The sequence below is a fragment of the Hoplias malabaricus genome, chromosome 14, assembly GCF_029633855.1.
Source record: "Hoplias malabaricus isolate fHopMal1 chromosome 14, fHopMal1.hap1, whole genome shotgun sequence".
NCBI lineage: Eukaryota > Metazoa > Chordata > Actinopteri > Characiformes > Erythrinidae > Hoplias > Hoplias malabaricus.
This window is the reverse complement of record NC_089813.1, coordinates 8,257,875-8,269,426: the sequence shown is the minus strand read 5'-3', so window position 1 is coordinate 8,269,426 and position 11,552 is coordinate 8,257,875. Positions and strand designations below refer to the sequence as shown.

Sequence of the window (11,552 nt, the reverse complement as noted above, 5' to 3'; positions counted from 1 at the left end):
GTGAAGAGTGCAGCATCTATTTTCCATGTTACAGCACCTAATTACAAGGCCACAATTTCATCTACAGACTTCATCTTTTCGCAGTCTCGGGAGTGGATTTAGGGGGCAGTTTCCCAGACAGGGATTAAGTTTAGTCCTAGTCAAAATCCTATTTTCAATAGAAAACCACAGTTAAAAATATCGTGTAGTCCAAAACTAGGTTGCCCTAGTCAGGTTGCTAGGTGTTACTACAGGTGTTGCTAGGTGTTACTATGGGTGTTGCTAGGTGTTAAATTATTGTAAAGTGTGTGATGGTATTGTAAATAGTAGACTTATATAAGTCTACCATATTGTACATAAAACATCTACACAATTATATTAATAATTATATCAAACGCGAAAACAATAGCCAACAATAAAAATCCTGCCTGTGGTGAAGATAGAGGCATGCTGCAGAGAGCCAATCTGCATAGCACACCCACTTACACCCTCAGCAACATGTGGGTATCAACATTAGTACCACAATACCTACATACTATAATTCCACATATGTTATAGCTATAGTACTATGCAAAACAACAACAAGTTAGAGACCATCCTTATTTTATTTAATGTCTACCCAAACAGCAACTTGGCAAGATGTTCATATGTTGCAGTCATACAGCTCCAGGGACCTGTGTCTGCGTGGGTTTCCTCCGTGTGCTCCAGTTTCCTCTCACGGTCCAAAAACACACGTTGGTAGGTGGATTGGTGACTCAAAAGTGTTTGTAGGGGTGAGTGTGTGAGTGAATGTGTGAGTGTGTGTGCTGCCCTGTGAAAGACTGGCGCCCCCTCCAGGGTGTATTCCCGTCTTGCGCCCAATCATTCCAGGTAGGTTCTCGTGTCCATGCAATCTTATGTCTAACTTCCTTGGAAATATACATTCCTTGGAATTATTAATTTTAGACTTATTTGAGATTAGCATTTAAAAAAATAAACGGCAATGGCAGCTGAGGTATGTGTGGGTAGTTGTTTGTGTTAATGTTAACCTTTCTTTGAATAGGACCTTAATGTTAGGGACTGAAAACATTATTTTTATTGAGCGTACATGGTTCAATGTCTAAACTTTATATAAAAAACATACTTAACTTTCAATGTAAGATCACGTAAAAAATTTTTATTTGAAGTGATTTTAGAGCAGCACTATTAATCTGTTATTAAATGTTGCCAAATTTGTCCCATAAATATAAACTGCTCATTTTCAGATTACATTACATTTTTAAATTACACTACCACAAAAAATTCTACAAACAGACTTTATTGTCAGGTTGTATTGTATGAACTCAACTGCTCAAAGGATTATATAAAAAAAGACTACCTTGTCAAAAATAGAAATACACTCTTGGTCAAAACACAATAGTAGCGTATCAGTTTCAAATTTAAAATATAATGTAATTTCAATGTAGGAACGTAATTTCATCTTTGAATTCAAATGAGTGTACTCTCAGTTTAGCAAACTGTGCTAACAGATTTGACCACAGTCATGCCACCTACACTATCTACTCTAAGAGCTTAGGCCCATGCCTACATTCTCTATTAGCCTATCTGTGTAACAGCATTAGGGGAAAACACTGTTCACACTATTAGAGCAGATGCTGAGACTCTAAAAGTAATGGGTTCTACAGTTTAAATAAGCATAGCCTGCAGATTTGATGCTCCCAGAGTATGCCTGCAATAGTGAAACCCTCTATATTTAAGTAATGAAAAAATGTAGGAGTGCTACATTAAGAGTGTTTGAAAATGTAATCTGGATTGCATTTTCATGTCCATTGTCAATTAAATGATCAGGGTAACACATGACGATGAAGAGTTCACAGCTGTTTATCTGTTTATACACTGAATAATGTAAACAAGGCAGCAACATGGCAATATATATATATTTTTTATTTTATTGTTTTTTTTATTTATTTATTTATTTATTTATTTATTTATTTATTTATTTAACAGTGGCACGTGGCGCAGCAGGTAGTGTCGCAGTCACACAGCTCCAGGGACTTGGAGGTTGTGGGTTCGATTCCTGCTCCGGGTGAATGTCTGTGAGGAGTTGGTGTGTTCTCCCCGTGTCCGTGTGGGTTTCCTCCGGGTGCTCCGGTTTCCTCCCATAGTCCAAAAACACACGTTGGTAGGTGGATTGGCGACTCAAAAGTGTCCGTATGTGTGAGTGTGTCTGAGTTGCCCTGTGAAGGACTGGCGCCCTCTCCAGGGTGTATTCCCGACTTGCGCCCAATGATTCCAGGTAGGCTCTGGACCCACCGCGACACTGAATTGGATAAGCGCTTACAGATAATGAATGAATGAATGAATGAATGAATTAATTAATATTTATTTTTTATTTTTTTGCCAAACACCTCAAAGGTCCAGGGTTCTGAGTTCAATCCTTGGCTTGGGCCACTGTCTGTGAGAAGTTTGGTGTGTTTTCCCTGTGTCTGTGTGGGTCTCCTCTAGGTGCTTCAGTTTCTACCCACAGTTCAAACACACATGTTGATAGAGGGATTTGCTATGCAAATGTGTCCATAGGTATATGTGTGTGATGCCCTGTGATGGACGGTTGCCAGGGTGTGTTCCTGCCTTGCACCCAATGATTCCAGGTAGATTCCAGGTAGAAGGAGAAAATAATGGATAGTGTGGGATTAGCATTTAATATTTATCTGTTAAATTTTAGAATGAAGTTCAAGGATTAAGGTTAGGGCGAAGGTTGGGCAAACAGCAGCCTCCTTACTCCTTATGGATGGGGTGGGGGTGCATGGGGGGTTACTCCATGAAATTAATGGAAGTGTGGGTAATTTCCCCATTTGACACAATAATAACATAAACAAAAGTGTAAGTGTGTGTGTGTGTGTGTGTGTGTGTGTCCGTGTGTGTGTGTCCGCTAGTCGGCGGTATGTGTTACTGTGCCCCACTGCAGTTCACAGAAGAACCAGGGGTTGAGTTTTTAAACAGCAGCCGCGGGTCACAGCTACATTTAAATTACACCAGTGTAATTTTCCCGAGGGGCGGTTGGTGGGGAAACAGACAACAAACACGGACAGCACTGTGGTTCATTGCGACATTATAGCTCCAGTACAGCTCTTAAAATATTTATTTAATTTTAACTGGTGGTATTTTCATCTTCCTAGCTCGCTTAGATTTAGGTTTGAAGCTTAGAGTGTTGTGTAGTACGTTAACGCTGCCTTTAACTGGATAGCAACAGGCTAACTGCTTTTGCTGTATACAGCAGCGTTAATTTCAATTGTGGAGCCGTGTTCTTTCTTTTTAACGAAATATCTGTCTAGCTGGACCATATCGTTATCCAACAAATAAGGTAAGAATTTAAAAGCTAGAAGTTCCCGGTGGCTTCTTCTTCGTCTATGCCATTCCACCTTAAATGGCGCAGGATTACCATGGTTACGTTCCGGTACCCTGTAGTTAACTACAGTAAGCGCAGCGCCGTTTAAGGTGGAATTAATAAGTTAAGGGCGACTTGTAAGAAAAGTCCGTTTGAGAAGCCAGTTTCTGCATAGTTTTTTCTCCAAAGCGCCAGATTGTAATGTCAGCTGCTATAAGATTTTAAGGTGGAACAGGACATTTTAATAATCCAATTTAACCCTTGTTTTTCCTTCTCAAGTGAATGTAAGAAGATGCTGTCCTCTGCTCAACTGAAGCGCCGAGCAGCTCTGGACTTCGCCGCTTGTTATGATTCAGCGTGTGCTGCCCAAGGCTCGGTTCCAGTGACCGCAGTGAAATTAAACCTCGATCAAATGGTGCTGGACTTCAACGGAGATATCATCAGCCTCTACGACTGGGCACCTATACTGTCATCACTGGCCATCAACAAGCAGCTACGAAATGTGACCATCAGAAGCTGCTACCTCAAAACTCTGGGCTCACAGGGTGGGTCAGTCTGGACACAGGTTCATAATGTATCAGGTCTTTATCCTGGATAAAATTGATCAGTAATGTTTTTTTAATGTGACTTTTCCTCAAAAGTCCTACATAAACAGTTGAGGTGGTTGTCTTCTCAAAGCTCCAGTACCTGAAATGTTTGTGAATATGCCTAATACATGACATTGTTTACCATAGTTTTGGCCTAAGGTGTCCTCTCAGACAATTTAAATGGGGGGGAAGGTATATTCAAAATGAGACTGCTTATTGTTCCAATCTTTCTAGCTTCTTCTAGGTCCACCAGCAGAAAGAAGACCCCTGCGATCCATTCCAAAAATATGACCCTTCAGCTTTGCAAAGCCATCCAGAAATGCCTCTCTGTTTCACCCAGTCTGAAGACCATCCAGCTCCATGGGCTCCCGTTAAGAGAGAGAGACCTCAACATTCTCACAAAGGTGAGGAAAGGCACCATAAAGCACCTGGGTTGTGAATGAATGTGATGTTTGTATCTAGAGCTTCATCTTTGGGTTCTGTTCTCTGTTCAGGGTTTGTCGAAGAGTGTCTCATTAGAGCATCTGTCTCTGGCGCATTGTCCAATCGGAGACGATGGACTAGAAAGTAAGCAAGTTAAGAACTTTTTCATCAAATGATGTTTTTGGTTTAGATGTGGCTTATGTGATGCCTCTGTATGCTTTCAGTCATCTGTCAGAGTGTTAAATACTCCTCAACAATCAGGACAGTGGATTTCACTTCTTGTAATATCACCTGGCAAGGGGCAGAGCATATGGCAAACATCATCAAGGTAAGATGGTCTGTGTCTTTCAGGTCTCTTTCAGGCCTACAACCAACAGTTAAAGGCTAAGCACCACTTAATGGACCTCCATGACTATTTCACACTATTGTAGTTACTGACAGATATAAGTATGAATTAAAATGAAAATAGCAGCTTAATTTGCTTTAAAACTGACAATTTTTATTAAATTGACGGAAAAACCCGAGCTCGCTACGGAAATTCTTGAACGCAACCGTGACGTCACTGGTGGACAACAGCTGAACAACGCCGCGGTAAAACACCGTTATGACTCACTGTTATGACAGTATCTAGCTAAATAACCAACATTATTCATGACAATAGCCTAGCAATAAGCTAAACTCAAATGTAGAGGTACCGTTATTCTTGTAAATGTGATCGAAGTCGAACTCGAATTCATCCGACACTATAAACCTCCGTAATGCAGCTACGTAGCCGAGTATAATCTGAGACACCGAGTTTAGCGAGTCAAGCTAACGTTAACTAACACCAACTAAAACAGGCGAAGTGAGTGTCCTTACCCTGTTTACCTCCATGTTACAGAGGCTCTTGAACACCTTTCGTTGGTGTCCTTACATGCCCATATTGTTGGAAATCCGCCAGTGAAATGAGCTACAGATAACGGAGTGAGCGGATGGTCCTTTCCAAAGTGCCCGTTTAAAGTGGACAAATTTAGTCCATTTTCTGGATATTTTGGGATCTTTGGGCCATTTGTTCACAGATGTCCCACTGTACATTGAATGATTGCAGCCAAAAACAACACACCTTTTCCTCATTTTGCATTAAATTAAGTGCAGCTTCTAGAGTTGTTGTCCACCATCTACGTCACAGGCAAGACGCCTATTAGAGTTTCCCAACACCGTTGGGGGGGATAACTTGTTTTCTGACTATCAATAAACACAAGTTAGAAACTCAAATTTCACTGTTTTTATTTGTTTGACACTTTCATAGAGCTGGTGCTTAGCCTTTAAAGCTGCTGTCCACTTATATTCATACTTTTCTTCTGAACATTATGTCAGTGTTTTGTGGTAAAAGTGCTATAAAATGGTGCAGAGAATGAAGCAGGCTTTTGTGTTTTGACAGATTAAAAAAAAATTATTTTCCCCCACTGTTTTTATTTTCTGTTGCAAACAGAGTACATTGCTGGCTTTTGCTGATGCCACTGTCCACCATTCTGTGATTTGCTGATAAAGAAATCCTATATCTAATTATATAGAGGCTGTATAGAGAAGTGAATGAGTGAAAGAAACCAGGACAATGATCCGTATTATTTCCATATATGTCACTGGCTTGTTTTGAGTAGCATCAAGCAGTGAGGAGGCACAGCACGGCATGGGCGGAGTCTTTACGATACAGAAAGGCGGAGTTTGAGGCAATGGGTGGGCTTCGCAGGATCACGCTCAATGACAACATTCTCATTGGGGACAAAGGTGTGACCGCACTTGCTGAGGAGCTTGCAGAGGACCTGTGGGTCAAAGGTAAGGAACATGTAGCTTTTTAACTGGCGTGTGAACATACCTCCACAAATGAATGAATTAATTAAAGGAGCAGTTGATCATTTTACTGGAAACTTGCAACTAGAGGGTGTCAGAGATTCTGTGCTAAGCCTATTTTAAACATGGTACTGTGTGTTATTACATTGATTTTGTTGGTGTTGTAGCGGTGGACCTCCAGCGGTGTGGCATCTCTAATGAAGGAGCAAAAGTTTTGGAAACGATGCTCCTCTCCAACTCCACTGTGTGTGTACTGGACATCAGGAGGAACCCTCTAGTGGGTTAGTGATATTTTTCAGAGCACCCATGTATACTTGAAGAGAATGGGCTTGGGCTTAAATAATCATCATTCTTTATCGTTTATCTATTTCTCAGATAATGAATTGGTGAAGAATGTTATAAAAAAAGTGCTTATGAACACTAAAGGCCAGGACTCGCAGGTAACACACAGACTTTCACCTGAAAATGAACACGTGTTATAGCTCTGTTCATGCCATATGATGTAGTGTTTTGACAAAAGTCCAGTTAAAAATATATTTATTGAAATAGATCATGTGCAGGGCGGCACGGTGGCGCAGCAGGTAGGTGTCGCAGTCACACAGCTCCAGGGGCGTACGATTCCCGCTCCGGGTGACTGTCTGTGAGGAGTGTGGTGTGTTCTCCCTGTGTCTGCGTGGGTTTCCTCCAGGTGACTGTCTGTGAGGAGTGTGGTGTGTTCTCCTTGTGTCTGCATGGGTTTCCTCCGGGTGACTGTCTGTGAGAAGTGTGGTGTGTTCTCCCTGTGTCTGCCTGGGTTTCCTCCGGGATGACTGTCTGTGAGGAGTGTGGTGTGTTCTCCCTGTGTCTGCGTGGGTTTCCTCCGGGTGACTGTCTGTGAGGAGTGTGTTGTGTTCTCCCTGTGTCTGCGTGGGGTTTCCTCCGGGTGACTGTGAGGAGTGTGGTGTGTTCTCTCTGTGTCTGCGTGGGTTTCCTCCGGGTGACTGTCTGTAAGGAGTGTGGTGTGTTCTCCCTGTGTCTGCGTGGGTTTCCTCTGGGTGACTGTCTGTAAGGAGTGTGGTGTGTTCTCCCTGTGTTCGTGTGGGTTTCCTCCAGGTGCTCTGGTTCCTCCCACAGTCCAAAAACACACGTTGGTAGGTGGATCGGCGACTCAAATGTGTCCGTAGGTGTGAGTGTGTGTGTGTGTGTGCCTGTGTTGCCCTGTGAAGGACTGGCACCCCCTCCAGGGTGTGTTCCCGCCTTGTGCCCAGTGATTCCAGGTAGGCTCTGGACCCACCGCGACCCTGAACTGGATAAGCGCTTACAGATAATGAATGAATAAATGAATGATCATATGCAGCACTTTTGTGACAGTATAAATGAACGTTATTACATTGCTACCATTTTTTGTTTTTGTAATTTTGAAATTGGATTCTGAACCACAGACGTTTATTGCTGGGCCTATGTTTCAGTATCTTTGGCTGAAGCCATCAGCTAAGGATGGACATGATCACACAGGGCAGATGATGAGGAGAAACACAGGGAAAGCTTCCCACAAAACTGGTATAAATGCCATTTCCATATAAATATTATTATAACTTTTAATCTATGATAAAACTTCTGGGCACTTCAGTTTCTTGGCTGCTGTGTATTAAGATTTCACATGTATCTGTTACAGGGTCTAGACGGGGGTCTTATGCAACATGTGGGTGGAAGCCTCCTCGCCCTGGATCTACTGGATACATCCCATGGCGAACTGCAGCACGATCCAGATTTCAGAGGTCAGAGTCGCATTCTGATGATAAGAAACTCACAGGTTTCTTCCGGGTAGCCCCCACCTCCTCCTTCTGCTCATTCTAACCAGCACCAGGGGTCTGATTCCGGTTTTAAGTGTGCAGTTCAAGTTTAGTTTAGTGGCATTTCTTTAGCCATGGTTCAAAAAGAAGTGGTGGATTGTCCTCATTTATAGTGGAGGAAGCCTGTGTTTGACGGAATGTAATATCAATCTATCAGTGAAATATTTCTAACCTATAGAGTTGTAACATTTAAGGCAGAACATTTTTTTAAGGCTTCTTATATAAAGTAAGTAACTTGTGTCTCTCTCTTGTTTAGGGGTCTTCCACAAGGAGCAGTTACAACTGATCAAAGTTTTCAGGTACTTGTTTTATACCCTAAGGCTAAATGTAGCTAACCGTGTTTTAATTTGTGGTTTGAAATTCTCTGGGAATAAAAGGTTTACTTCATGCTGACCCTTTCAGAATGCCTCCACTATCCGAGTCACTCTGGATTCAGAGAGCGAATCAGATTTAGAGGAAAAGGAGATCGGGTCACAAAGTGCACCGAGCCCTCAGGCAAACATCGGCAGCCTCAAATTCAGACGGCTCCAGTCAGAAAACAAGCGCCTACAGGTAGTGGTGGAGCAGCATTCGGATTGTCTTCTGAACTCATTAGAAGTGTTTAGAAAATCTCAGGGAGCTTTCACTGCTTCGCTAAGCTGGGCCTGTTCCAGTGTGTTTAGTAATGTGATATACTCGATTCACACCACTGCATGTTCATACAACACACTGGTAAAATAACTGTCTGTCATATTCTCCATGGATTCTGTGTTACATTATAATAGCAGAGTTATATCTGGTTGTCTGGGTGGATTAGATATTCTGTAGTGAACCTACTTAGTAATAATAATAAGTGTACAGAATTTGCAAACTTTGATGATAAAAATTGCAGTTCCTTTATATCGCATATAGGTGGAGCTGGAGGAATGCAAGCTCAGGCTCACGGAGGAGAGAAACGCAAGACAGAAAGCCAATTCTCGCCTGGTGGAGGTAAAGGGATCAGTAATGCCTTTAGGGCTATTTAATGTTGGCTTTGAATTCCTAGACCTAATTTTTCAAACATCTCGTTCTTGTTTTTTTAAGCTGGAGTTGGAGAACAGTCGTCTGCGCAGTTTGAATCAGTCTCTTTCCGAAGCCCATGTCACCCACTCTGTGCTGGAGGATGAACAAGTGCTGGAAAGCATAGAGTCTTCTTTTCACAAGTTCCATGCGTTCCTTGATCTTCTCAAAGATGCAGGGTATTAAAAATGTTCTAGTTAACTGTAAAGTTTACAGTTACATGTAGTCCATCAGAGCCCATGTTGACATTTGTGTTCTGCAAAGTTCCCTACACAGCGTTTCTTGTGATGTTTATGTTACATTGGGATAACCCAAAAATAATTACAGAATATGCAGGTAGTGTCGCAGTCAAACAGCTCCAGGGGCCTGGAGGTTGTGGGTTCGATTCCCGCTCCAGGTGACTGTCTGTGAGGAGTGTGGTGTGTTCTCCCTGTGTCCGCGTGGGTTTCCTCCGGGTGCTCCGGTTTCCTCCCACAGTCCAAAAACACACGTTGGTAGGTGGATTGGCGACTCAAAAGTGTCCGTAGGTGTAAGTGTGTGAATGAAGGTGTGTGAGTGTGTCTGTGTTGCCCTGTGAAGGACTGGTGCCCCCTCCAGGGTGTATTCCCGCCTTGCGCCCAATGATTCCAGGTAGGCTCTGGACCCCCCGCGACCCTGAATTGGATAAGGGTTACAGATAATGAATGAATTACAGAATATGGCAAGAGTTTGGCCTGTTTTATATTTCTCATAGTTCGGCTTTAAGGTGAACTGAGACTGGGCTCTTATGGGTCAATGTGGTGTTCATATTAACTCATGTTTATATTATTTCTAGGCTGGGTCAGTTAGCATCCATGGCTGGCATTGAGCAGTCAGACTTTGGGGTTGTAGGTCATCCTCAACTCTGCTCCACAGAGAGGAGGGGTCAGGGAGATCAGAGCAATGAACAGTGGAAGGATGGCGTAGCTGTAAGTGACATTCACTAATGAACCACATAAGATCATTTTTTCACTGAAATATCATGCATAGATTAATGTTATTATCATAAAACTAGGCTTTATGTTCTCCTCAGACAACAGACAACCTTCAAAGAGCATCAAGACATCAGTCAAGCAGATATTCGTCTAGAGCTTCTGCACCCTCCAAGAACTCGCCTCGTATTCAGTCCCCACAGGAGGTGCCCCTCATCACCGCCATCCACTCCACCTCTCCTCCTGCTCCACTGGACCACCACACTCCATCAGAACAGCCACGGAGCATCTCCCCAATCCAGACAAGTCTCCACAGGCTGTCCAGCTCTGAAAAAGGCCGGGGCGATGGAGGCTCCAAGTCTGAAAGTTCAGCCAGTAGCATCAACGTTAGCATACACAGTAAACTCTCTAATTCTTACACGGATGACTTCTCTGAAGGGAAAGTCTCTCCTGCTTTGAGCTCTAGGTCCTCCAGTGTCTCTAGGTTTCAGAGCCAGAGCAGTGCTGCTGGTTTGGCTGGGCTCTAAACCCTGCCTTGATCCTGGACTTTGTTTAGGACTCTAATGCTAAGTGCCAATGCTTTAATTTTTTTTTTTATATGAATAAGATGTTTTTCTGAAAACAACAAGATTTATGTTTGTCTTTTCTTAAGTGAATACACATTTTTAGATTTTATTTTCAGAGACCTTTGTTACTGTAACTTTCACCATTTCTCTCTACTATCATGATACTGGTCTTCATTTAAAAGTCACTGTAGTCTAGACATAGGCTTAAATTTGATACAGAAATGTGGGTGTATTTGTTTAAATTAGACAATTTGCAGTTTCCTTAGAAATTGAAATTGAAAATTGGAGTTTGAATTGAAAAATGACAATAGAATTTTTTTTTTTTTGGGATGTCATGGAAAGCTATGCATTTACACATATCGACCCATTCAGCGTACAGCCCACCCACTTTAAGGTTTTAAGGAGTGTTTAGATAGATAAATAAATAAGTCTGCATTAACATATATTGCAATCAATAAGACCCAGTTTACTTAAGGGATACTGAAAGGTTTGAAAATGGTCATCCCAAGTCAACCACTCAAAGTAAACCTCTGGGAAACAATGATCTCAGGATAACTAGAAAAGTGCAGGAATTTGACTCAGTTTTTAATTTTATTGATTATTTTATGTTGTATTTTTAACAGAAAACAAGAATTAGATGTCGATCGTATCAGTTTTATATGTTATGAACCCACTGTTATCTGTTAATGCTGTGAAATTAAAGCTTTCTAAGTGGATGAATCAATTCTGAATCAGAATAAATGGATGTGACGTTCACAGTGATTATTGTCTTCCCTATGTTTCAAATGGCTCCGTTCTGCACTAAATTACTTGGGGAAACAATAGCTCCTACACTAAAACGGTGCCCTAAATGATAGATATGCAGTCATACAGGTTATAGTTTAATAGAACTAGCTCTAATGTTCGGTATATAATTTACAGTTTGAGTGCCGTAATCGTTATTTCTTGACCTACACAGTGCACTATGTAGGGAGCAAGGGGCG

General features: G+C 42.0%; 1 protein-coding gene across 3 annotated transcripts; it reads left to right on the top strand.

Annotated features, from left to right (window-relative positions):
• The first annotated feature begins 2,705 nt into the window (after positions 1 to 2,705).
• On the top strand, positions 2,706 to 11,281 carry cep78 (centrosomal protein 78). Of its 3 annotated transcripts, none has more exons than XM_066643892.1 (16): positions 2,706 to 2,838; positions 3,623 to 3,888; positions 4,165 to 4,334; positions 4,425 to 4,497; positions 4,578 to 4,681; positions 5,994 to 6,168; positions 6,351 to 6,464; positions 6,559 to 6,623; positions 7,605 to 7,722; positions 7,838 to 7,940; positions 8,272 to 8,314; positions 8,418 to 8,567; positions 8,907 to 8,984; positions 9,078 to 9,232; positions 9,868 to 10,000; positions 10,105 to 11,281. In XM_066643892.1, the coding sequence occupies exons 2-16, from the start codon at positions 3,636 to 3,638 to the stop codon at positions 10,528 to 10,530; spliced, it is 2,160 nt and encodes a 719-aa protein (XP_066499989.1). In that variant the 5' UTR covers positions 2,706 to 2,838; positions 3,623 to 3,635; the 3' UTR covers positions 10,531 to 11,281. The 3 variants fall into 3 exon arrangements, with proteins under 3 accessions (XP_066499989.1, XP_066499987.1, XP_066499990.1); XM_066643890.1 differs by lacking the exon at positions 2,706 to 2,838 and adding an exon at positions 2,982 to 3,319; XM_066643893.1 differs by lacking the exon at positions 2,706 to 2,838 and adding an exon at positions 2,983 to 3,319 and having other exon boundaries at positions 7,632 to 7,722.
• Positions 11,282 to 11,552: the final 271 nt, after the last annotated feature.